The sequence below is a fragment of the Oncorhynchus kisutch genome, linkage group LG14 (genome assembly GCF_002021735.2).
Source record: "Oncorhynchus kisutch isolate 150728-3 linkage group LG14, Okis_V2, whole genome shotgun sequence".
NCBI classification, from domain to species: domain Eukaryota; kingdom Metazoa; phylum Chordata; class Actinopteri; order Salmoniformes; family Salmonidae; genus Oncorhynchus; species Oncorhynchus kisutch.
The window spans coordinates 32,976,275-32,998,513 of record NC_034187.2 but is presented as its reverse complement, the minus strand read 5'-3'; the positions used below and the strand labels follow the sequence as shown (position 1 = coordinate 32,998,513).

At 44.7% G+C, this 22,239-nt stretch overlaps 1 protein-coding gene across 2 annotated transcripts in view; it reads right to left on the bottom strand.

Annotated features, from left to right (window-relative positions):
* LOC109903938 (T-lymphoma invasion and metastasis-inducing protein 2-like) overlaps positions 1 to 22,239 on the bottom strand; it is a 114,221-nt gene that overhangs the window by 66,669 nt on the left and 25,313 nt on the right. The window contains exons 2-5 of one of the 2 annotated variants that reach the window (XM_020500961.2): positions 9,192 to 9,303; positions 7,307 to 8,461; positions 2,007 to 2,472; positions 987 to 1,150 (exon numbers count right to left, since the gene is read on the bottom strand). In XM_020500961.2, coding sequence (XP_020356550.1) covers positions 987 to 1,150; positions 2,007 to 2,472; positions 7,307 to 8,455 — 1,779 coding nt within the window. In that variant the 5' untranslated portion in view covers positions 8,456 to 8,461; positions 9,192 to 9,303. Of the gene's footprint in view, positions 1 to 986; positions 1,151 to 2,006; positions 2,473 to 4,721; positions 5,048 to 7,306; positions 8,462 to 9,191; positions 9,304 to 22,239 lie in introns of those variants that run through there. The other variant, XM_031788268.1, reaches the window with a different exon arrangement.

Sequence of the window (22,239 nt, the reverse complement as noted above, 5' to 3'; positions counted from 1 at the left end):
AGATGCCTATGTAGTGGATTGTGCAAAGACCTATCAAATGTGGGACTGTCTGAAGGGCCACAATGTCAGCTCAAAGAGGCACACTTACTTTTATAGTCTATACAGTAGAGGTTTCCTGAAGGGTTCATTTACTGCATTCTGGTTGCATGTGCAGTCTGGCGGTGTCTATTATGCGTGTGCTGTGAATTCATGGCGACTTTGTGTGAAGTAAATACGCTAAAGGCTTCCATGAAACAACCTGTTTGGATAATGTACATGTTTTGCTAATCTGATGCTGAGCATGTTGTGGAATTGCATTCATTCTGACATTGGGGGAAATGTTCATTTGCCGGGTCTTGTCCTTTTATTTTTTCCCGGGAAATGTGAAGTGTTCCCAGGACAGTGCTGGAATCCCAGTTACCCATGTTAAATCACAAAATGACACAGTCAGTGTAATCTAGCAGCAGACAAAAACCACTGTGGACACGTCACCAGAACACGTTCCGCTTGACTGGCCAAGCAGGAAGAGGCTATCAAACCAGGTTAGCTGCCACAGCAGCACAGGACACACGTTCCTTTCAGGGTACACAAAACATTCCCCACTAAGTGACAGCTTCTGCTCCTTAATTGTGTGTTGAATTAGCTGGAACACTTAGCTTGACAGGGAGCCGAGCAGAGCGATGGGGGAAATCCGACCGTCAACACCACGACGTGCTCAGGGAGCTAACGCCGAGCTAACGCCACGCAGGCAGTAACTGTGGAGGAGTGACCAGCTGGACTGAGCAATGCAGTTCAAACAGTGGTAGTATGACCTAGTGTGACCTCTGTGAGCACATGGCGACGTACTGTATGTATACAAAACACATGGATTTTTTCCCCAGAACAGACAGTTTAGCATCTACAAGCATCTACAGCTTCTCCGGCATCTCCATCAATTGGGGTAACTACTGTTGGCATCGACAGTACTTTGTTCAGTTTGGAGAGTGAGGTAAGTCGGCACGCATCACCTGGAAGAGGTAGACATCGCCGTAGTTGTTGCTGAGACAGAAGACGTTCTCCTTCTTGGGGTGCTCAGGAACGGCCTGGACGATACTGTCCTCTGCGAACAGGGCGTAGCGCGGAGACAGCTCCTGCTCTGGAGAACCCTTCCCATAGAACAACAAGGTACAACCTGCAGGGAGAGGAAGAGGATGGTTGTTAGAGGGAGGAAGACCACACCTCAGAAGAATGACTTCAAACGGTAATTTATTTGTCTCTGCTGATCTTGAGTCATTTTACAGTAGAGTGGAAGGAAGGCTAAGGGTGCACATACCCATTTAGCACCTGGTCTGAGGTTTACCCATTTAGCACCTGGCCTGAGGTTTACCCATTTAGCACCTGGCCTGAAGTTTACCCATTTAGCACATGGCCTGAAGTTTAACCATTTATCACCTGGCCTGAGGTTTACCCATTTAGCACCTGGCCTGAGGTTTACCCATTTAGCACCTGGCCTGAGGTTTACCCATTTAGCACCTGGCCTGAGGTTTACCCATTTAGCACCTGGCCTGAGGTTTACCCATTTAGCACCTGGTCTGAGGTTTACCCATTTAGCAGGTAAATACACCAGAATAATTCCCTGTAAGCTTTTAGGCTAGTGAAGAATCAGTCTATGGTAAATGTAATGCACAGGCTATGTAAAGGAAACCACATGAAGCTGCTGTCCTCACTTAAGTGGTATGTCTGTACTCTCTTTAAGAGAGAGTTTTACTTAAACCTGTCCTTCCCCTCTGTCCCCCAGCATAAATTACATTTCAGTTGATGTATTCCATGATACAGTGGTCATATCGACCGGACCTGTAAATTGGAATACCCTCTCCTCTCCTCACACCTTTAACTCACCTTTCAATGTGACCCAACCTAGAGAGCATCAAGCTCCACTCCATTTCAGCCAGCTATTCAAGGTCCAATTCAATTCTGACCGACTGGACCTTAGACGGCAATGTGCCAAACCCTGTTTCCCTCTGCTCACCCACCCCTACAGTACTTGCCTTTCAGGGTGACCCAGTACTGTTTCCACTTCCTGCGTGTGACCATCTCCAGCTTCCTGTCCTTATGCAGGGTGAGGAGGGGTTTGAAGGACAGCCAGCCGGCCCTGCGTACCACCCCCTGCTCCTTCTCAAACAGCAAGTCCAGCTGCTCCAGAGAGCCCCCTGCAGACTCACTGCTGCTCTCCCCCTCTTCTGTCCCCGTAGACGGGTCTCTCCTTTCACCAGCTCCCCCTCCTCCACTACTGCCCTGTCCAGTCCCTGTCTCCAGCTCCCGCATGAAGTTCTCATAGATGTTCTGACGAAGGGCATCGTTGCTGTGGTGGAGAGCCCCTGCCGACTGGGCCCGGGAGGCCCCCACACCGCCAGGGTACCACAGGCTGGATACTTGGGAGGGAGAGCTGGTGTCAGCTGTCAGGCCATCCACTCCACTGTCAAAGACCTCACTGCCATCCTTATACCGGGGCTCCTGGAAGCACATAGAGAGAAGAAGAGGGTAGGGAGAGGGGGTGGGACAAGGTGAGAGTGAGAAGAGGGTAGGGGGAGAGGGTGGGATGAGGTGAGAGAGTGAGAAGAGGGTAGGGAGAGAGGGTGGGATGAGGTGAGAGAGTGAGGAGAGGGTATGGAGAGAGGGTGGGATGAGGTGAGAGAGTGAGGAGTCCCACAACAAAAACACTTCAATTCCTGAACCTGGCACTCTGGCGACTAAAGTTCTTGAGACTGAGACAATTTAATTGCGTCTGTGAGGGCACCCTGGTTTCCTGACCCCAGTAGAACACTACTTCATGGGATTGAACTCTTTCTCTTTTCAGGGGTAATGAAAGCCCACCTGCACTCCAATAGATTGCAGCATCTGGTCTCCCCTGGCAACTGGGTTGAGTGCACTTCAAACACAAACAGTGTTCTGATGCCCTTCCCCAGTCTCTCGCTCAGTCTACCCTCTTCCTCCCGGCTGTCCGTCAGTCTCCCTTTCTCCCTCAGTCTCCTCTTTCTTCCAGCAGTCTCCCCTAATCACCCCTTTCCTACCACGTCTACCCCAGCTGTTTCTCATAAGGACCTGGACTGGACCTAAGAGGCTGGCTTGGAGGGTGCAGTGCGCCCCTAAACCACAGCTGAGCTCTGGAGCCCAGCTGGAGGGGAACAAGAGCTGGAATTAGTTCTGATTTGGGTTGACTCGTTGAAAAGGGGCTGTGATGCTGTGATTTGGTGATATATGAATCAATGAGCTAACTGGAAGCTGTGGGTGAAACAAGAGCCCCAGACACTGGAAGCTGTGGGTGAAACAAGAGCCCCAGACAGGAACAGAACAAGGCCAGGGTGGGCCCCTGAACGGTCTCTGTCCTGGACTCCAGAGGGCAAAGAGACCCAGTGAATGTGTCAGCATGAAGCTATAAAAACTCTGAATGGCTCCAATTAAACTATCCAGAGCTCAGTTGGAAACATCACGCTCCAACATTTGCCCATGAAGAATTCACAGTTTGAGTCAGAACACTGAAAGAGACCATTTATCTCTAAAAATATCCCTCTGCTCATTACTAATCTGTCCTGAAGGCCAGGGTTGCCTAACGCCTACACAGGACACACATTTGAGGTAAGGTGGAGTTTAAAGGAGAATGGGGGTTTGAGTGTTACTCAGATTGACCAGGGTTTGTTGGAGAGTTTCTCATGGACCTATGAAGCTGCGCTGGGAACCAGAACAACTTCAAATCACAGTCCTCCATAAGCCCTCCTCCTTCTCACTGAAAAGGTCAACAAGTTCAATAGTGCAGGGAAGCTGTGAGTCCTAAGTCACTTCCCAAACCCAACACATGGCAAGAGATTATTAGGGTTTAAGTAAGGTCTAGTAGTTTAGAGTGAAAGATTTACCCCCAACGTGGGTCAAACCCAAATTAATGAGCACATATCCTTCTCTGTGCGTCAGGGAAGTACTTTTACCTTCCCCGATTTCCTTTGTCAGACCCTAATGAACGAGCACCTATCCATACAGAACATACTATGGACTGGCTCTCTGGAGAGCAGGACAGGGTGGTGAGTAGAGCCCAGAGCAACTCCACCATATCTTAATCACCATGACAACCTCATCATTATGAGTGTGTTGGGGTTTCTAAATCTTGAGCTGGGACATAGTTTCACTGCAACAGAGATTTAAAGTCTTACAGCAATTATCTTGCCATTGTCTGAAAAGTGTGTTCAAGTTTAAAAGAGCTATTGAATTGGTGCATAATGTTTGATTTAAATACAAAGTCACAGAGGGCCACGTTTTCGAGCAGTTCAACTAATTTGGGAAAATCTTACAACGCACAGTTTTAGCAATTACCTACTTAGCCTTTGTTGCAGAAAATATGACTATTGTGGTTACATTTATGGGGCTAAATGCTCTAAATAAGCTATTGCAGATCCATAACACAGATTTACACAAACACACTATCCAGTGATTTGGCATACAAGTCATGGTTATTCCTATCCTGTACAAAACAGCCTGGTGTCCTTCTACAGGTCCAGTTCTCAGCCGTCTGACCCATGCTGCAACACTGAACTATACGTCATACTGCTGTAAACTGGTAAATAACATGCCGTTTCAACCAATCACACCAACACACAACAGCAAATCACCTACAACGGCAGGCTATGCATCCAACACATGGCATTTAGCATATTCCCTCCATTAGCATGGGGTTAGCAACAACACTAAAAACTGACATGATCTCTTGTACCCACCCAGACGTAGTCATGGAATCTGCAGACCCCTTGGCTTCTCATCCTTCCTCTCGGTTTCATGCCTTACTCTCCGTTAGACGACTGCATCTCTAGTCCCTACACAATGCACCATCCGCGTTGCAAATTTCATTTTGCGGTACCCTGTGGTTTTCAGTCCTCAGACAGCTGGTATTGTGGTCCTCGGGACCGGGGACGACGTTGTGTTCCTGGCGAGACGACACCGACCACTGAGGCACATGGCCCAGGTAACCAGTAACAGTCCCCAGCCAAGAATATGCCAGAGAGTTGCTTCCTCTTCCCCCCTCCCTAACTGGACACTAACAGGGTTGGAACACTGGTCTGTGCCAAGCACATAATAACCATATTCTCCTGTGGAGCTACAGACATTCCAAAGGAGACTAGACACACCTGATGCAGCTAAGGGGGTCCCGTGTGGCTCAGTTTGTTGAGGATGGCACTTGCAATGTCAGGGTTGTGGGTTCGATTCCCACATCGGGACCAGTATGAACTAAGAACCCGGTCACCAGTTGAATGGCGTTTCCTCCGTCAGTGTTGTGGCTGGCTTCCGGGTTAAGCGTCTGGGTGTTAAGGAGCGCGGTGTCATGACGTGGCCCTTTCTGGGTATAGATTGTGGCTTCCCCATCTCTCCTACGCCCAGGTTCTGTTATCTGAGGTCGTAAATTCCTGGCGGAGACTCTTTCCCCGCCAAATTCTACTACATCACAGAATTTGAGAACTGAACAATATCCATATTTTGGAGAATGTGTAAATTGCCGGTGGAGAAGCCAGCTATGACCCGGTCCATTTTGTTTCATGTTTGTGACCTCATGAAAGACAATACAGCCACAATACCCTAACTCTGTTTATACAGGTGCCTCAGTTATGAGGTTTACATCTAATTCTTGTATAAAATGAATGAGTAAAGATTAAACTATTTGTGAAATGACGTAATGTGATGTTAAACCTTTAATGTGAGAGAATTGTATTCCCAATAAAGTTTAACTAAGTCATTGGCCCACCACCGAGAGCATAGACATGATCTGGCGTCATGGAACCGCCTTTTCTATGGTTATGAATAAAACACCCTCCTAAGAAAATCATCTTCAGACTGAGCAAATCCACAGAGTGAGCTGTGATTGCGAATAGTTATTGAATTCCTAAACATACCACGTGGAGCATTGGCTACACGGCTGGAAAAGATGAAACTGAGACTCTCGATCCCTACAGAATAGGAGCAAATCTTAGGTACTAATTACTAGTCTGCAGCTAGAAATTATGTAAACCTGGAATGCGAATACTGACAACCGCCGAAACAACTATTCTATGAGAACATTTCTGAATGGTACTCTGAAGTATCCATTCTAACCAGGAAAGAGCGAGCGACTCGGATGAACTCTCCAACAGATGGACTGACGATTCCAACAGAGATCACAATGACACATGGGCATAAATATATATTGATTGCAATTATTCCCGAATGAGTGAGCGTTCATGTGCAAAGGATTAGCATTTCAATTAATATAATTATCAACTGTGTGGAGTGATCCCTTTTGTCTTTCCCACTCTCTCAGTCCACACCCACTTTCCTTTGTCCACCAAGCCGTCATATCGGCTTAGCCCACAAGGGAATCATCCCTATCCTTGTAACCAATATCTACTGTTTGTTTATGCATTTCTGTGATTATTTAGTTAGTAAATTAATTATTAAACCAATTGGTGGATGATTCATAGTAAAGTCGGGGTTCGTGCAGATAACCAACAATTTATGACGTTTGGAATGAGACTGACATGAGGTATAAAATAATTCATTAATAGAAGACTAATTGATCAGATATTAAAATATCTGAAGAGTTATATTCGGAAAATTCTAACTTTGTAATCTGAAGATTTTCCGTGGTGCCCCGACTTCCTAGTTCATTACATTTACATTATTAGTTTAATCACGTAACAATAATGACAGAGAATTGATTTGCTAAAATAACAGACACGACAGCGGTTAGGCGGGTCATGTTTCAGAGGACACATCAAAATATATACCACAATTATCAAAAGAGAATGTCCTTCCTGAGGGTTCTATGAGAAGAAAATCTTGTAAAACAAGAGTAGTCGAGGTGAAAACAGAACAACATGCTGTGCTTCTGGTTGCTGCTATAGAATGGCCTCTCTCTCTCTCTCGAGCCCGTTGGGGAGTTGCAGCGATGAGACAAGATCGAAATTAGGGGGTAAAAAAAAGCTACATGTAAATCTAAGGCAATACCTCTATTACAGACTACAGTTGGACTACATAGAGACTAGCAATATGCTATGGCTACAGAACTAACTGCAAACAAAGCTGTACTGGTTGTACATACCAAGCCATGAAGATAGTTCATAGATCTGTATACACCCTGTGAAGAACATCATTAGTTTAGAACCTGAGCGGAAGTGTTTCCTTGCCACTGTCGCTTCTGCTTGCTCTTTGTGGGGTTATTACTTAGGGACATTGACAAATGTTTCTGAAAAAAACGTCACAATTTTGGATGTAGATCGTTTAAGCTGTAGGATCCTGACCTACACAGACAAGCCCATACAACAGCCCCACTCACCTGTGTCTTCCTCTTCTTCCTGCTAAGACTTCCAGTCCAGTCGCTGAGGCGTCTCATGCGACTTCTGACAGCGCCAGAGCCCTTCTTCAGGGTGGAGCGCTCTCCGCTGGGCCGGGCCTTACGGCAGGGCAGGGTGTAGGACGAGTACTGCCTGGCCTCCGGACACTCCTCCTCAGTAGGCACGTCCAGGGCCGAAACAAAGGAGGCCCGGTGCTGGATGTGATGGGGGGATTCCCTGTACTGTGCCGACAGGTCCTTAGCCGTGGGGAAAGTGGCAGCCATACTAGGGTCCCTGTAGAGATCTGATATGGACACTAGGGGAGACTGTTGGCCAAAGGCCTCCAACTGGTCAGCCCCACTGTTCCCCATAGTCCTACTGGGGGAGCAGGTCTGGTCCTGGTCGCAGAGGTCCGCACTGTGCCCCCAGGGCGAGTCGTACCAGGACCCCTCGGAGCTCAGCGAGCTGCCCTTGCTGGTCCTGGTGGTGGAGGTTGAGGCTGGCTGCGGAGCTCCGTGGTGGGCCTCAGGCCTCCTGCTGCTGCCAGGAAGGCTTGGGGTGGACTCTAGGGTGGGGGAGAATTTGAGCAGCTGCACCGGCCCAGAGGCCTCGTCCAGGAGCAGACCACTGTTAGTGTTGGTGAACTCCACCCTCAAACTACCATCCTTCTTGATGACCACCCTGGGACTGCTTTGCTCCTCCAGCCCCTCACCCTCTCCTGGCATCCTCTCTGGGTTCCTGTGTCCGTTCAGAGCATGGTCGTTCAGCTCCCCTGATGCTCTACTGTCCAGGCGTCCACTGCCTTCAAATGGGCAGCAGCCATTCTCAGATGGGAGTTGTGAGCCGTCTCCTGTTGGGGAGTCATGCCAACGACGGCAGTTTGGACTGCCCTTCACCCCCATGGTGACATAATCGTAGTGTCTGGAGACGTACGGCTCTCCTCTCCTCTGCGGGGGGGAGAGGCAGCCTCGGCCAACAGTTCTGGCTTTGTAACCCGAGCCCCCTGGCCCACCTTTCCACCACGTATGGGGGGAAAGAACCTCCTCTTTGGTTGAGCGGAACTTTAGTGAGTAGGGTTTTTGTTTCCCGGGGAGGATTAAGCTGGTGCCCTTGGGCCCCTGAAGGCTGTACTGGCTCTCAGAGTTTCCCATTGCGATCTAGAAGACAAAGGAGACCAATTCTGTCAGAGATACTATGGAAGGCAAGGCAGACATCTGTTGGGTGACGTCATTTCAGGTGTCGTCACACTGCTGTGCTGAGAGGCTACTGTAACTCAGATTGGCCATGGTTGAGCAGACTCGTTCCAAATAGACATTACCACACTACACTTACCGACTAATGATTCCTATGGGAGGCCATCAGTCACGGACTAAGTTTAAGCGGATAACATCTGAGTGAAAAGACCAAAGAAAAAGGCATAATTGCGCAGGAGAGCATCTAATAATTACAAAGACAGCCTGTTCTTCTTATTTTAGACATTTTCCAGGAAAGGTACCAAGGCGGCATCAGCGCCAGTGTGACCAACAAGCCTTCATGGCTGTTATGTGTGAAATGACTTCCAGGGAACCTCAAAGGGCTTTAGATTCGGGAAGGATGGGGCATGACCAGACATCTGAAGGGAGTGAATCAAAGCACTGTAAGGTGCGGTTTGAGACATAGAAAGGCTTGATTTGACAACTGCTTGTCAACTGTCATGTGTTACTGAAGATAGCTACGGCTCACTTACTGTAAAGTCGCTGCATTATCAGTCTAGTTGGCAACACTACAATAGCTATAATCTTCCACTACCTGCACTGCTTAAAATGTACTAAGTGACTTACCTATAATCACTACCACTTATAGAAGCACTGTTAATATCTCTGATAGGAGACAGAACCGTAGACTCACCTGTGTGTCCTACAGTGTCTTGTCAGAGTGTGGACTTCCAGCGGGCATGGTGGTCCTGAACTCCTCCGCTCTCAGACAACACTATGTCCTCCTGCTGCACAGCCAGGATCATCTGAGGGACACACAAAGGAGAGCGCTTGGGATTAGTGACTGGGTTATCGCTATGCCAACACAGATTTGTTAACTGCCTGTGACAAACTCCCATGTTTGATGACAGGTGTTGCAATTAGGGCCGAGTCCTAATCCAGCCGCCGGGAGAGGACTTTGGTCTTTCAGTGGTTAAGAAGAGGACACCCAAGCTTTGATCAGAGGACTACTCTAAAGTAGGGCACTGTGGAGCAGATTCACTTTACAAAATCCTCAATGTCTGTTGACAAGAGGAATAACACTACAAGGCCACTGTACCTCACCTGAAGAGAGGGCATGCATGGCATACAACACACCAACATTGAATTAGTATCTACAAACTTTAGCTGTCAAAGACAGCACAAAAATGACACGCTTCCATGTGTTAGGCTCAAACCTGCACACGGTTTCCATCACAGAGAACCTAAAGGAGCCCAGGTCTGTGCTGCTGTGCCATTCTGGGTCTATGACTACTGTAGAAACTCACTCCTCCCCTCTGACTCAATGCCTCCTTATTTCCCTCTCCAAACTAAACATTATTTCCAACTCTGCAGAACTCAATGACGTCTTCTTTGATCAGTTGGGAAAGTTTTTGAAAAGCTGGCTACAGTTTGCCCCGCTGTTTATTTTTAACACTGGAAATCCAGCCATTTCTTTTTGCGCCCCAACAGCCAAATATGTCCAGGGGCGGATTCAGAAAAACATAAACCGCTGCAGAGCTTTTTACTGTAGTTATGGGCACAGCTGATGAAAGAGCACAACCCTTCCAGTATACTATTACACATCTACATGCGTGTAGCTCACAGTCCAGGAAACAACTCACATGATAGCCATCCTCCACTGGTGTAGCAGCACATGTACAGCCTGTGTGAGAGGACATAGTGTAAATGCCCTGCTGCCAACAGACTAACCCCGGGGATGAACTGATCTGTGGCAGTACTGCTCTTTATCTCGCCTTCCTACTATACGCATACATATATATATATATATATATATACATATATATATATATATACACACACACACATCTGTATATATACATACATACATACATACATACATGTGTGTGTATAGATCAGGACTAAAAACAAACATGGCTAAACTGTTAACCTTGTGCCAGATATGGCATATATATATATGTATGTATATATACAGATGTGTATATATATATATATATATATATATATATATATATATATATATATATATATATATATATATATATATATATATATATATATATATATATATATATATATATATATATATATGTATGTATATATACATATATGTATATATACAGATGTGTATATATATATATATATATATATATATATATATATATATATATATATATATATATATATATGTGTGTGTGTGTGTGTGTGTGTGTGTGTGTGTGTGTGTGTGTGTGTGTGTGTGTGTGTGTATATATATATATATATATGTATATATGTGTATATATATATATATATATGTATATATATATACACACACACACACACACACACACATATATATATATATATACACACACACACACACACACACACATATATATATATATATATATATATATATATACACACACACACACACACACATCTGTATATATACATACATACATGTGTGTGTATAGATCAGGACTAAAAACAAACATGGCTAAACTGTTAACCTTGTGCCAGATATGGCATATATATATATATATATATATATACATATATACATACATACATACATACATACATAGATGTGTACACATAGATGTGTACACACACACACAGTCACATATATACATATTATATATACACATATATACATACACACAAAAGTATGTGGACATCCCTTCAAATGAGTGGATTTGACTATATTCAGCCACACCTGCTGCTGACACCTGTGTAAAATCAAGCACACAGCCATGCAATCTCCATAGACAAACACTGCCAGTAGAATGGCCTTACTGAAGAGTTCAATGTGGTACCGTCATAGGATGTCACCTTTCCAACAAGTCAGTTCGTCAAATGTCTGCCCTGCTAGAGCTGTCAACTGTAAGGGCTGTTATTGTGAAGTGGAAATGTCTAGGAGCAATAATGGCTCAGCTGCGAAGTGGTAGGCCACACAAGCTCACAGAACGGGACCTCAGAGTGCTGAAGAGCACAAAAATAGTCTGTCCCACAGTTGCAACACTCACTACAGAGTTCCAAACTGTAAAGCTCGCCATCATTGGACTCTGGAGCAGTGGAAATGAGTTCTCTAGAGCAATGAATCACGCTTCACTGTCTGGCGGATGAATCTGGGTTTGGCGGATGCCAGGAGAACGCTAGGAGAATACAGTGCCAACTGTAAAGCTTGGAAGAGGACTAATGGTCTAGGGCTGTTCTTCATGGTTCAGGCTAGGTCCCTTAGTTCCATTGAAGTGAAATCTTAATGCTACATCATACAATGACATTCTAGACAATTCTGTGCTTCCAACTTTGTGGCAACAGTTTGGGGAAGGCCTTTTCTTGTTTCCGCATGACAATGCCCCCATGCACAAAGCGAGGTCCATACAGAAATGGTTTGTCGAGATCGGTGTCGAAGAACTTGACTGGCCTGCACAGAGCCCTGACCTCCCCTTTGGGATGAATTGGAATGCTGAATGCGAGCCAGGCCTAAATCACCCAACATCAGTGCCCGACCTCACTAATGCTCTTGTGGCTGAATGGAAACAAGTCCCCGGCAGCAGTGTTCCAATATCTATTGGAAAGCCTTCCCAGAAGAGTGGGGGCTGTTATATCTTCTGTTATATCAGAAGAGTGGAGGCTGTTATATCTTCTGTTATATCAGAAGAGTGGAGGCTGTTAAATCAGAAGAGTGGAGGCTGTTATATCTTCTGTTATATCAGAAGAGTGGAGGCTGTTATATCTTCTGTTATATCAGAAGAATGGAGGCTGTTATATCTTCTGTTATATCAGAAGAGTGGAGGCTGTTATATCTTCTGTTATATCAGAAGAGTGGAGGCTGTTATATCTTCTGTTATATCAGAAGAGTGGAGGCTGTTAAATCAGAAGAGTGGAGGCTGTTAAATCTTCTGTTATATCAGAAGAGTGGAGGCTGTTATATCTTCTGTTATATCAGAAGAGTGGAGGCTGTTATATCAGAAGAGTGGAGGCTGTTAAATCTTCTGTTATATCAGAAGAGTGGAGGCTGTTATATCTTCTGTTATATCAGAAGAGTGGAGGCTGTTATATCTTCTGTTATATCAGAAGAGTGGAGGCTGTTATATCTTCTGTTATATCAGAAGAATGGAGGCTGTTATATCTTCTGTTATATCAGAAGAGTGGAGGCTGTTATATCTTCTGTTATATCAGAAGAGTGGAGGCTGTTATATCTTCTGTTATATCAGAAGAGTGGAGGCTGTTATATCTTCTGTTATATCAGAAGAGTGGAGGCTGTTATATCTTCTGTTATATCAGAAGAGTGGAGGCTGTTATATCTTCTGTTATATCAGAAGAGTGGAGGCTGTTATATCTTCTGTTATATCAGAAGAGTGGAGGCTGTTATATCTTCTGTTATATCAGAAGAGTGGAGGCTGTTATATCTTCTGTTATATCAGAAGAGTGGAGGCTGTTATATCTTCTGTTATATCAGAAGAGTGGAGGCTGTTATATCTTCTGTTATATCAGAAGAGTGGAGGCTGTTATATCTTCTGTTATATCAGAAGAGTGGAGGCTGTTATATCTTCTGTTATATCAGAAGAGTGGAGGCTGTTATATCTTCTGTTATATCAGAAGAGTGGAGGCTGTTATATCTTCTGTTATATCAGAAGAGTGGAGGCTGTTACATTATACCAACTCCATATTAAAGCCATGATTTTGGAATGAGATGTTCGACGAGCGTCCACATACTTATGGTCATGTAGTGTATTACAAACCGCTGCTAACCATCACCAGCTATAAACGTTCCCACATCTTGTACAGAGACACTGGTGGCAATGATACTGAACTTGACTTCAAGTGAGAGTAAACAGAGCAAATAAGACTCTGGCATCTATTCTCATGAGAAATAACAGAGTGATAAAAGAGACACTTGTTACAGAGATGGCACCACTGGGTCAATGGAAATGTGTCTGCCAGGAGGAGGCTGTTCTCAGTTTCAAAGAAGCAAAGCAGCTTTCCTGACAGAAAGTGTTCTCAGGGTTGCCAAGTCTAAGGCCTTTAGCTCTGACAGATACAGTGAGAAGGGTTGCCAAGTCCAAGACCTCTAACAGCCAGAATTACCAGGGTTGCCAAGTTAAGGCCAGAGGCCACGTGTCCAAGGTTAAGAGCCGGCAGCGGTCGACCACTCCACAGCATTCTGGATCTGTGGGAAAACCAAAGCACCATCTATCACGGACGGATTTACAATCCCTCTTCCATAGTCTCATCTCCCCCCTCCGACTTTCTCTCTGATTAGCATTGACAACGATTAGCCCCTTGAGTTTGAAGTAGGGAAATGGCTCCAAATCCCTCAAAATGAATTAGGAGAACCTAAACAAAGGCTGTTCGGGAGCAAATAGACACATTCCGCTGGCGTACTGCAAGAGTCAGAAGAAAGGCTGTCACAATAGCTACTTCCAGTTCCTTTCAATGCTTTTTCTGACACAGAGCTAACATCTGACTGTTTATTCAGGTAAGGCTGAACGTTTGAAAGGCACAAAGCCACAAATACACACACATTCATGCAGACGTCAACCTGCTGATGTGGGCTGAACCAGAGCATTGTAACAATGTTTTGTGAGGGGAACACATTTTCCTTAGCCACAGCACTGAACCCCTGCCCGAGGCTCTGTGCTCCTCAACAGCCCCTCCGATAGGCCATCTGTTCAGGCCCTCCCTCCCCCAACACCCTGTGACCTGAGATTCTCCTGCTAATGGCCCAGGAAGACTCCCACGCCTCTCCCTGTTCAGTCTGACAGCGTGTCTCAGGGATGGAGCCTTGGGCCAAGTCAGTGAGGACACAATTCCACAGGGTATAAACACTGCATAGTTATGCTGTAGAAACGAGTGGGAGGGGGTGTAGTAGTGGGGTGTCTATGTCATCACTGAATTTTTCCTTCATGAGCAAACTTCATTTCCTTGAGACAGGAGCCACAAAGCCCCCATATAACTCCTTACAGACATCTGCAATCACACGCGCGCGCGCACACACACACACACACACACACACACACAAAGCCAACATGGCCAAGTCTATATCAGAAAAACCCCTCCTGTCCTTCAAGGTAAACTTGAGAAACAAACCCTCAGAAAACAATAGACACAGCAGTGTGAAACATGAGGCTGGGTTGGGCCTTCCTTGGAGGACACAGCCCCAGCACTACAATTCCATGCTAGTGGACTTTTTTTTAACCCACTAAACTACAGAACCCTAGAGATTATGAACCAACCCCTTAGCATTTCTCAAAAGGCTAGGCATAAGTGGACACAGACACGTGTGGTACAATATGAAATCCCAGCATGAAGAATGCATCTGCATAGCCCTATCAGGGGAAATGATTGATCCATCAAAGCAGACAGACAGCTTGGTTTTCGCTTCAATCTGACATGAAGTACACTAGAAGAATACACAGGTAAAACTACTGTCTCATTAATCATTTAGGACACAATGGATATATTGAAAAGGTTTCGGGTCTCATGAACTCCATTGTTCCCTCAGACCCATACCGTTGTCTATTATTATAACTAGCTATCCAGCTCTCCTTCAGGTTACCTTCCCTTCTGTCAAATTAGTACCCAGGGGACTTTTCCTTTCTCACTTATCACCTTCCTGTGGCACAGAGCCTAGCTTAATGCTTAGCTAACTCTTAAAGGAGCAGTACAGTATAAATCGATCCCACGTCTGTTTTAGAAGCAGGAAAACACTGTCTGAGAGTGAGACCCACTTTCACCAGACAAATTCACACGGACTGACAAAAACAGGAAGTAAACAAAAAAAAGTTGGTAGAATGTTGTTGGAAGGTGGAGATCTGACTCACGCCTGAGCTCTGTCATACATGCTGAATACAGAGGATCCTGTGGACATTCAGTCATAAAGGAGGAAACAAAGTCCGTGAATCAGAGTGCAGGCATATATTACAATTGTGGTAGATTGTACTGTATTGCCAAAGCCACTGAGCATCAATCCAACTGCTTGTTAGTGTCTTTTGGGCTTTTTCATTATACATTTAAGAAAGGCCTTCTTCGACGTGCTCTGATCCTCTGAACCAAGAATGACATGACGCCCTACAGAGATATTGCGGGAGCCATTTCAGAATCAGACAAATGCCAAGAGAGTCAAAACAGTTCTTAAAAACAATTCCTAAATAACAGAGCACTGAGTATACCAAAAGTCAATGTTGCCAACTTCACTATAGGATCTAAATCATGGGCTATGCGACAGACCAGAAACACCACAGAAAATGTCAAATAATCCATCGTAGCAAACAGCAGCAATAATCAGTGAGCCTGACGGACTCGGCTGTGAATGAATATAATGCTGGCAACAGTGAAAGGTAAGGAGTTGATAACGAGGTCCCGCTGTGGGAGAGAAAGGTCCCCTTACATAATAAACCCCGCTGGGGTCTACAGTAACAGAGCTAGAAGAGTTGTAGCCTACACTACAGCTGTAAACATGCCAACATCCCTAAACAGTACAATAGACGCCGTGTTGAAGTCTGCTCGTACACAAACAAAGCACCAGACACACAGACCTGTCTACACCTGTGCACCTGGATTAAAGACAACCGTAGTAAAAGTTTTCCCCCCTGTTTTATCTTAATCCTAGTAACAGAGCAAACAGAGGGAAGGATGAAATGGAGAGATAAAAACAACCCTTACCTCCGTCCAAAGCTTTAATCTAAAAGCTCTTTGAAGAGCAAAGCAAGGAGAATCTAGAGCTCTCTGATCTTAAAGTGGAGTCAATGAAGTCAGCCTGCCGGTCTTAAAGTGACACGCACACACACTGGCTGAGGCACATGTGGAAACTTCCTCTCCTTCCACCCAGATTCTAGGCACAGCGAATCGTAATCCTCCAGGGTAACGCGGGGCAACCGAGCGAGGTGAGGAGGCGGAAAAGTGCTCAAGCCAGCCTCACTCACTCTCTCCAGTTGGAAGTTAGGACCAGATATGTTTTATTTAGTATAGGAACACCCTCAGTGTTGTTTCTCCTTTCTCCTGCTTTTCCGTTGGCCACAGCAGAGGATGCAGGAACGTAAAAAAAAAAAAAGAAGCCCAAGGCAGTTTTCCATGGGCACTAGATATTATTGGGCGAGACAAGTTGGCGTATGGAGCTGTATAATGCCTGGGAGGCAGGCACCAGGGAACGCTGCTATGACTGGGACTCGTCTGACCCGACACACCACAACGACCCCAAGAGAACACGGTGATAGAACGCTCTGAATCCAGGCTGAGGAGATCCATCAGAGCAGAAACAGAGAGAGGAGGAGGATAAAGACCTCCACATGCTTCGGTTGGCACCTACCGGAACTCAGTTAGGTGAACTGAACGAGTGTGCTCCCTTAAAAGATATTCGCTTGACAAACGAGAAAAAAAAGCAGCAATAGTACAATTTGTCCATCTTAAGATGCCTCAAAATAGTAAGAATTAATTTAAAGATAATTGAAGAAATCTGTCATAAATTTACATTATTGCAGAGGAGATCTTAGTCCCGCAATTTTACATCTAAGATGTTTGGTGCACTATTTCTCGAGTGAATTGGACAATGAGTCTATCGTTGAATGACAACAAACACTTCATTAAAGGATATCTACCGTTGACCAATGACAGTCGAAGGGGCGGAGACTTCGGCTACCAAAATGTGTCTTGCCACGAGAAAAAAAGGTGCCAGCCAGAAAACCCTCGCTGAAGACTAAAAATAACAAAAACGTCACAAAATGGTCATAATACACAGAGTGTACAAAACAGTAGGAACACCTGCTCTTTCCACGACAGACTGACCAGGCGAAAGCTATGATCCCTTATTGATGACAGCTGTTAAATCAGTGTAGATGAAGAAGAGACATGTTAAAGAAGGATTTTTTTGACCTTAAGACTTGGACTGTGTATGTGTGCCATTCAGAGGGTGAATGGGTAAGACAAAAGATTTATGTGCCTTTGAACGTGGTATGGTAGGAAGTGCCAAGATTTGAGTATGTCAAGAACTGCAACGCTGCTGTGTCTTTCACACTCAAAAGTTTCCCGTGTGTATCAAGAATTGGTCCAACGCCCAAAGGACATCCAACCAACTTAACACAACTGTTGGAAGCATTGGAGTCAACATGGGCCAGCATCCCTGTGGAATGCCTTCGGACAACCTTGTAAAGTCCATGCCCCAACGACAAATTGAGGCTGTTCTGAGGGAAAAGAGGGTGCAACTCAGTATTAGGAAGGTGTTTTTTACACTCAGTGCACATGCACAAACTGTTACGAACTACTTATGATGGGAAGCATGCGGAAGCCTTAAAACAGATAGAAAAACAAAGGCCTGGATGAAGAGAAGGAGAGAAGGAGAGACGAGAAGGAGAGGAAGAGAGACGAGAAGGAGAGGAGGAGAGACGAGAAGGAGAGACGAGAAGGAGAGGAGGAGAGACGAGAAGGGAGTAGTGAAGGGAGACGAGGGGGTTGGGTTGAATAGTATGCAGAGCCAGAGGGCCAGATCTGTATCCATTTTAAAAAGCTAATTAAGGTGAATGAGAAAAGGCACAGAGACAAAAGTCCACATTCATTCCCCGGGATTAACGTCTCTGAAACGCAGACCAAATGGTGTGCTTTCCTGGCGGGTCCAAATTGTGACCACCTTTCTAAAAACACACATGCTCCTCTCCACAGAACCTTCGTTGAAACTGGCCCATTGAGAAAGCCACAGCACAGGGCCAGTTGCTGGTCTGAAGTATGCCAGACATTTCCAAAGGCTGTTCCTTCTTTCCCCCACCAGGTTGTGTGAGCCACTCCTTTATTTTCCAAGTACCAACAGGAATAGAGTGACCTCTGGTGCTCAAAACAAAATGCATTGCTTAGATTTAAACCACACAGTCAAGTCAAATGGATGTTTAGCAGGTAATTAGAAGCTAGAAATGTTTATTACAATTCCGGGCTTCGAAACGCCATCCTAAAAGACTGCAACATCTTCACGTTGGGGGGGAAGATAAGGGACAAAATAAATGTCAAACAATACTGCTGCTTATACAAGGAACTATATAAATACCATTCCCTTCAAGATAGTATACGCCTCTGTAATTCGGAATGCCTATGTGGTTATTTGATACGGTGGAGGATCTACTCAGACCCAATAATGGGTGCTCTTCTCATGATCCTCCCTACTCTCTGACCATAGCCAACCTACACACAATCCAACCAATTACTTGAGCAGTGGCGTGTATTACAAAACATTTACGAAGCTAATTTTTTACAAAATAATGTATATTTCGTCTCTCTGTGTTCCGTAAATTTCCTTCAATTCGCATTAGTCAATGTATCTCACTGGAGAAAGCGTCCGAGCAAAGGAAACAGCGCCCCTCTGTCTCAGTATGTGTAGCCCATCTATCTGATGCTGTCTGGTCAAAAAGGGTATGACATTGTTCCCGCCCGTAGCATTGAAAGCAAGGGAAGCCAGCGAGCATTTGGCCTCCCTTGATATTTAAAATAATAATAATAATAACCAATCAGCGTTGAGCTAAACTGAGTGAGCTCAGCTGTGAATGGTCCTGGCGCACCAAAAAAAGTGTAAAGGGAAGCCAGGTTAGATTTGGCTTCACACCAATCACATGACATCAGAAGCCAAATGTTGCATCTCATTGTGTCGTTGTAGTCCGGTGGCTAGCTAGCTAAAATAGTCTCTTTCCCAATTAGCCATAGGTGGAGATAGGGATTTGGACTTGTGGTTTTGCTTAAACAGTTGGATTTAGGGGGTGCTATTTAAATTTTTGGATGAAAAACGTTCCCGTTTAAAACAAGATTTTGTCACGAAAAGATGCTTGTCTATGCATATAATTGACAGCTTTGGAAAGAAGACACTCTGACGTTTCCAAAACTGCAAAGATATTGTCTGTGAGTGCCACAGAACTGATCTTACAGGCGAAACCCAGATAAGAATCCAACCAGGAAGTGCCGCATTTTTTGAAACCGCCTCATGCCAATGACTCCTTATATGGCTGTGTATGAGCTACGAATGAGCTTACGTTTTCCACCTTTTCCCCAAGGTGTCTACAGCATTGTGACGTCTTTTTAGGCATTTCCCTTGAAGAATGGCTGTAAGGGTCCATATATGGCATGTGGTCACATGGTGTCTCCCGCAGAAAACCTTGCGTAAAATACTGAGGTAGCCATTTTTCCAATTGCTTCTTATGAGAAACCAACTGCCTCGACGGATATATTATCTAATATATTTGTTAAAAACACCTTGAGGATGGATCCTAAACAACGTTTGCAGTGTTTCTGTCGATATTATGGAGCAAATTTAGAAAAAAGTTTGGCGTTATAGTTGTAGCATTTTAGGGTCGATTTCTCAGCCAAGCATGATGAAAAAACGGGAGCTATTTCGCCTACAAAAAATAATATTTTGGGAAAAAAGGAACATTTGCTATCTAACTGGGAGTCTCCTGAGTGAAAGCATCTGAAGTTCTTCAAAGGTAAATGATTTAATTTGGTTGCTTTTCTTATTTTCGTGAAAATGTTGCCTGCTGCCAGCAGAGCCTAGCATAGCATTATGCCATGATAAACTTACACAAATGCTTGTCTAGCGTTGGCTGTAACGCATATTTTGAAAATATGAGATGACAGTGTTGTTAACAAAAGGCTAAGCTTGTGTTTGAATATATTCATTTAATTTCATTTGCGATTTTCATGAATAGGAAAAGTTTCTAGGGGTATTTATGTCCATTGCGTTATGCTAATGCGTTGAGGCTATGATTACGCTCCCGGATACGGGTTTGCTCGTCGCAAAAGGTTAATTCTTCGTGCTGGCCAATGATTATAACTGTGATTCTGATCCAACCATAAATTCATTCATCGTGCCCCTGGCCTGAGAAGATGGAAGTTCGACATGTACTGAAGATGGAAGTTCAACATGTACTGAAGATGGAAGTTCAACATGTACTGAAGATGGAAGTTCAACATGTACTGAAGATGGAAGTTCAACATGTACTGAAGATGGAAGTTCAACATGTACTGAAGATGGAAGTTCAACATGTACTGAAGATGGAAGTTCAACATGTACTGTAGCTAATGCTAATGTTAACTAGCTGGCCTGGCACATCATTGCCCATGAAGTTAGGCTAGCAAGACAACAAAAACTAAAAGCGTGAACTGAATGACAGAGTCATAGACAGTTTAAGCAACATGAAAGAGGATGGCATTGGCATTTCTCTACAAGTAGGGTGAGTCAACATGTTTTTTCTACTTGCATCCGCACACTTAGAAATTTGTACCATGGACAGCCACATCATATTTAGCTTACAGTGATTGGACTAAATTGCTTATGGTCTTTTTTAGTTGTCACGGTATTAGACTAAGCAGAGGTGATTAGATGATGTTGAAGTTGAAATGGTGCTGGAATAGTGGAGGCAGCACCTGTTTTCTTATTGACAACTCTCCTTGGTTCTAAATCAATAGTTTAGTAGTTCGAAAATGTCAGAAACATTTTGTAGGTCATGTAACTGTTTGTTACATGCAATATGTTTTGTGGACTCCACCGGACAGAGGTTGCGCTCCGGTTTTGTAATGAAACAAAAAGGTGTGGTTGAATTGATTCTGCCACTGTGTCTTCTTATTGTCCCGGCCTTTAGGCCTATAGATCACAGTGTCAAGGCATATGATCTAACAGGTTATAGAGCACACAACGCAATTATCACAACAGAGGTTGTAATATGGCTTCTCCCCCCTGGCTTGGCTTCCCTGGTAATTTACCCACGCCACCGCTTACTGTACTTGAGACCAATCAAAATGAGCTGATTTGTGAAACTCTTACAAATGCCAACATTGTAACCTAATATTTCAAAAAAATGATCCACTAATGATGCTTGTAGTTGGCCCATTGTCCACGAATAGCTGTAAAATAATAAGCTGTTCTTGGCCGGCTGCATGTGCAAGAGGAGTCAGGTTCACAATGTTGGCAACAGTAAGAGCAGCATTCAGAGGGTCCAAACAATGTCAGCAACATAATGGCCCTCGTGGACTCGTCTGGGAAATCTCAAAGGCTTTTGTAGAGGCCTTAGAGTGGAGGGGGTTAGCCAACACACTTTCAGAGGCAGAGAAGCAGAAAGAGAGACAAAGAAAGAAAGAAAGAAAGAAAGAAAGAGAAAGATCATACCAGTGACAGTCAAAACACACATTCAGAAGCATAGAACCATAATGAAAAGAGTGTGAGGAAGGAAGAGAGAGCAGCATAATACATATTCACACAGAGCAGGTGTGGGTAGTTCCGTTGAGCTCAATGAAAGGACTGACCATAATTAGGCTCAATTAACAGGCTGAATGAGCTCTGAGGGGGCAGGATCTCATCGGGGGATAATCTCTCTCCCCTCTCCTCTCAGACAGGAGCCTCATGCAACGTACATCAACATGCCATTTGGGCTGACTCCTACTCAGCACCTTGACAGATAAAGTCCTTGAAAAGTGCAGAGGCACATTGTAGTACATAATGATAGTAATGGACTGCATTTATATGGTGCTTTTCACTAGCTAGGTCTAAAAGTGCTTTACATAGCAATGGGTTTGGGCGTGCAGGGCTGGGAGAGTGTGAGGGCCGATGTTTGGTGAACTGTAGGGTTAGTCCTTTCACACACCACCCTGATAACGCGTCCAGTGATACCCCTCAACCCGTGATAGCCTCCACCGTTCAATCGTCCCGCACAGTCAGAGGAGACACACTACCGGGACAAAACTTCAGCATTACCACCCACCATTGATGGCCTTCCCCCTCTCCCTCT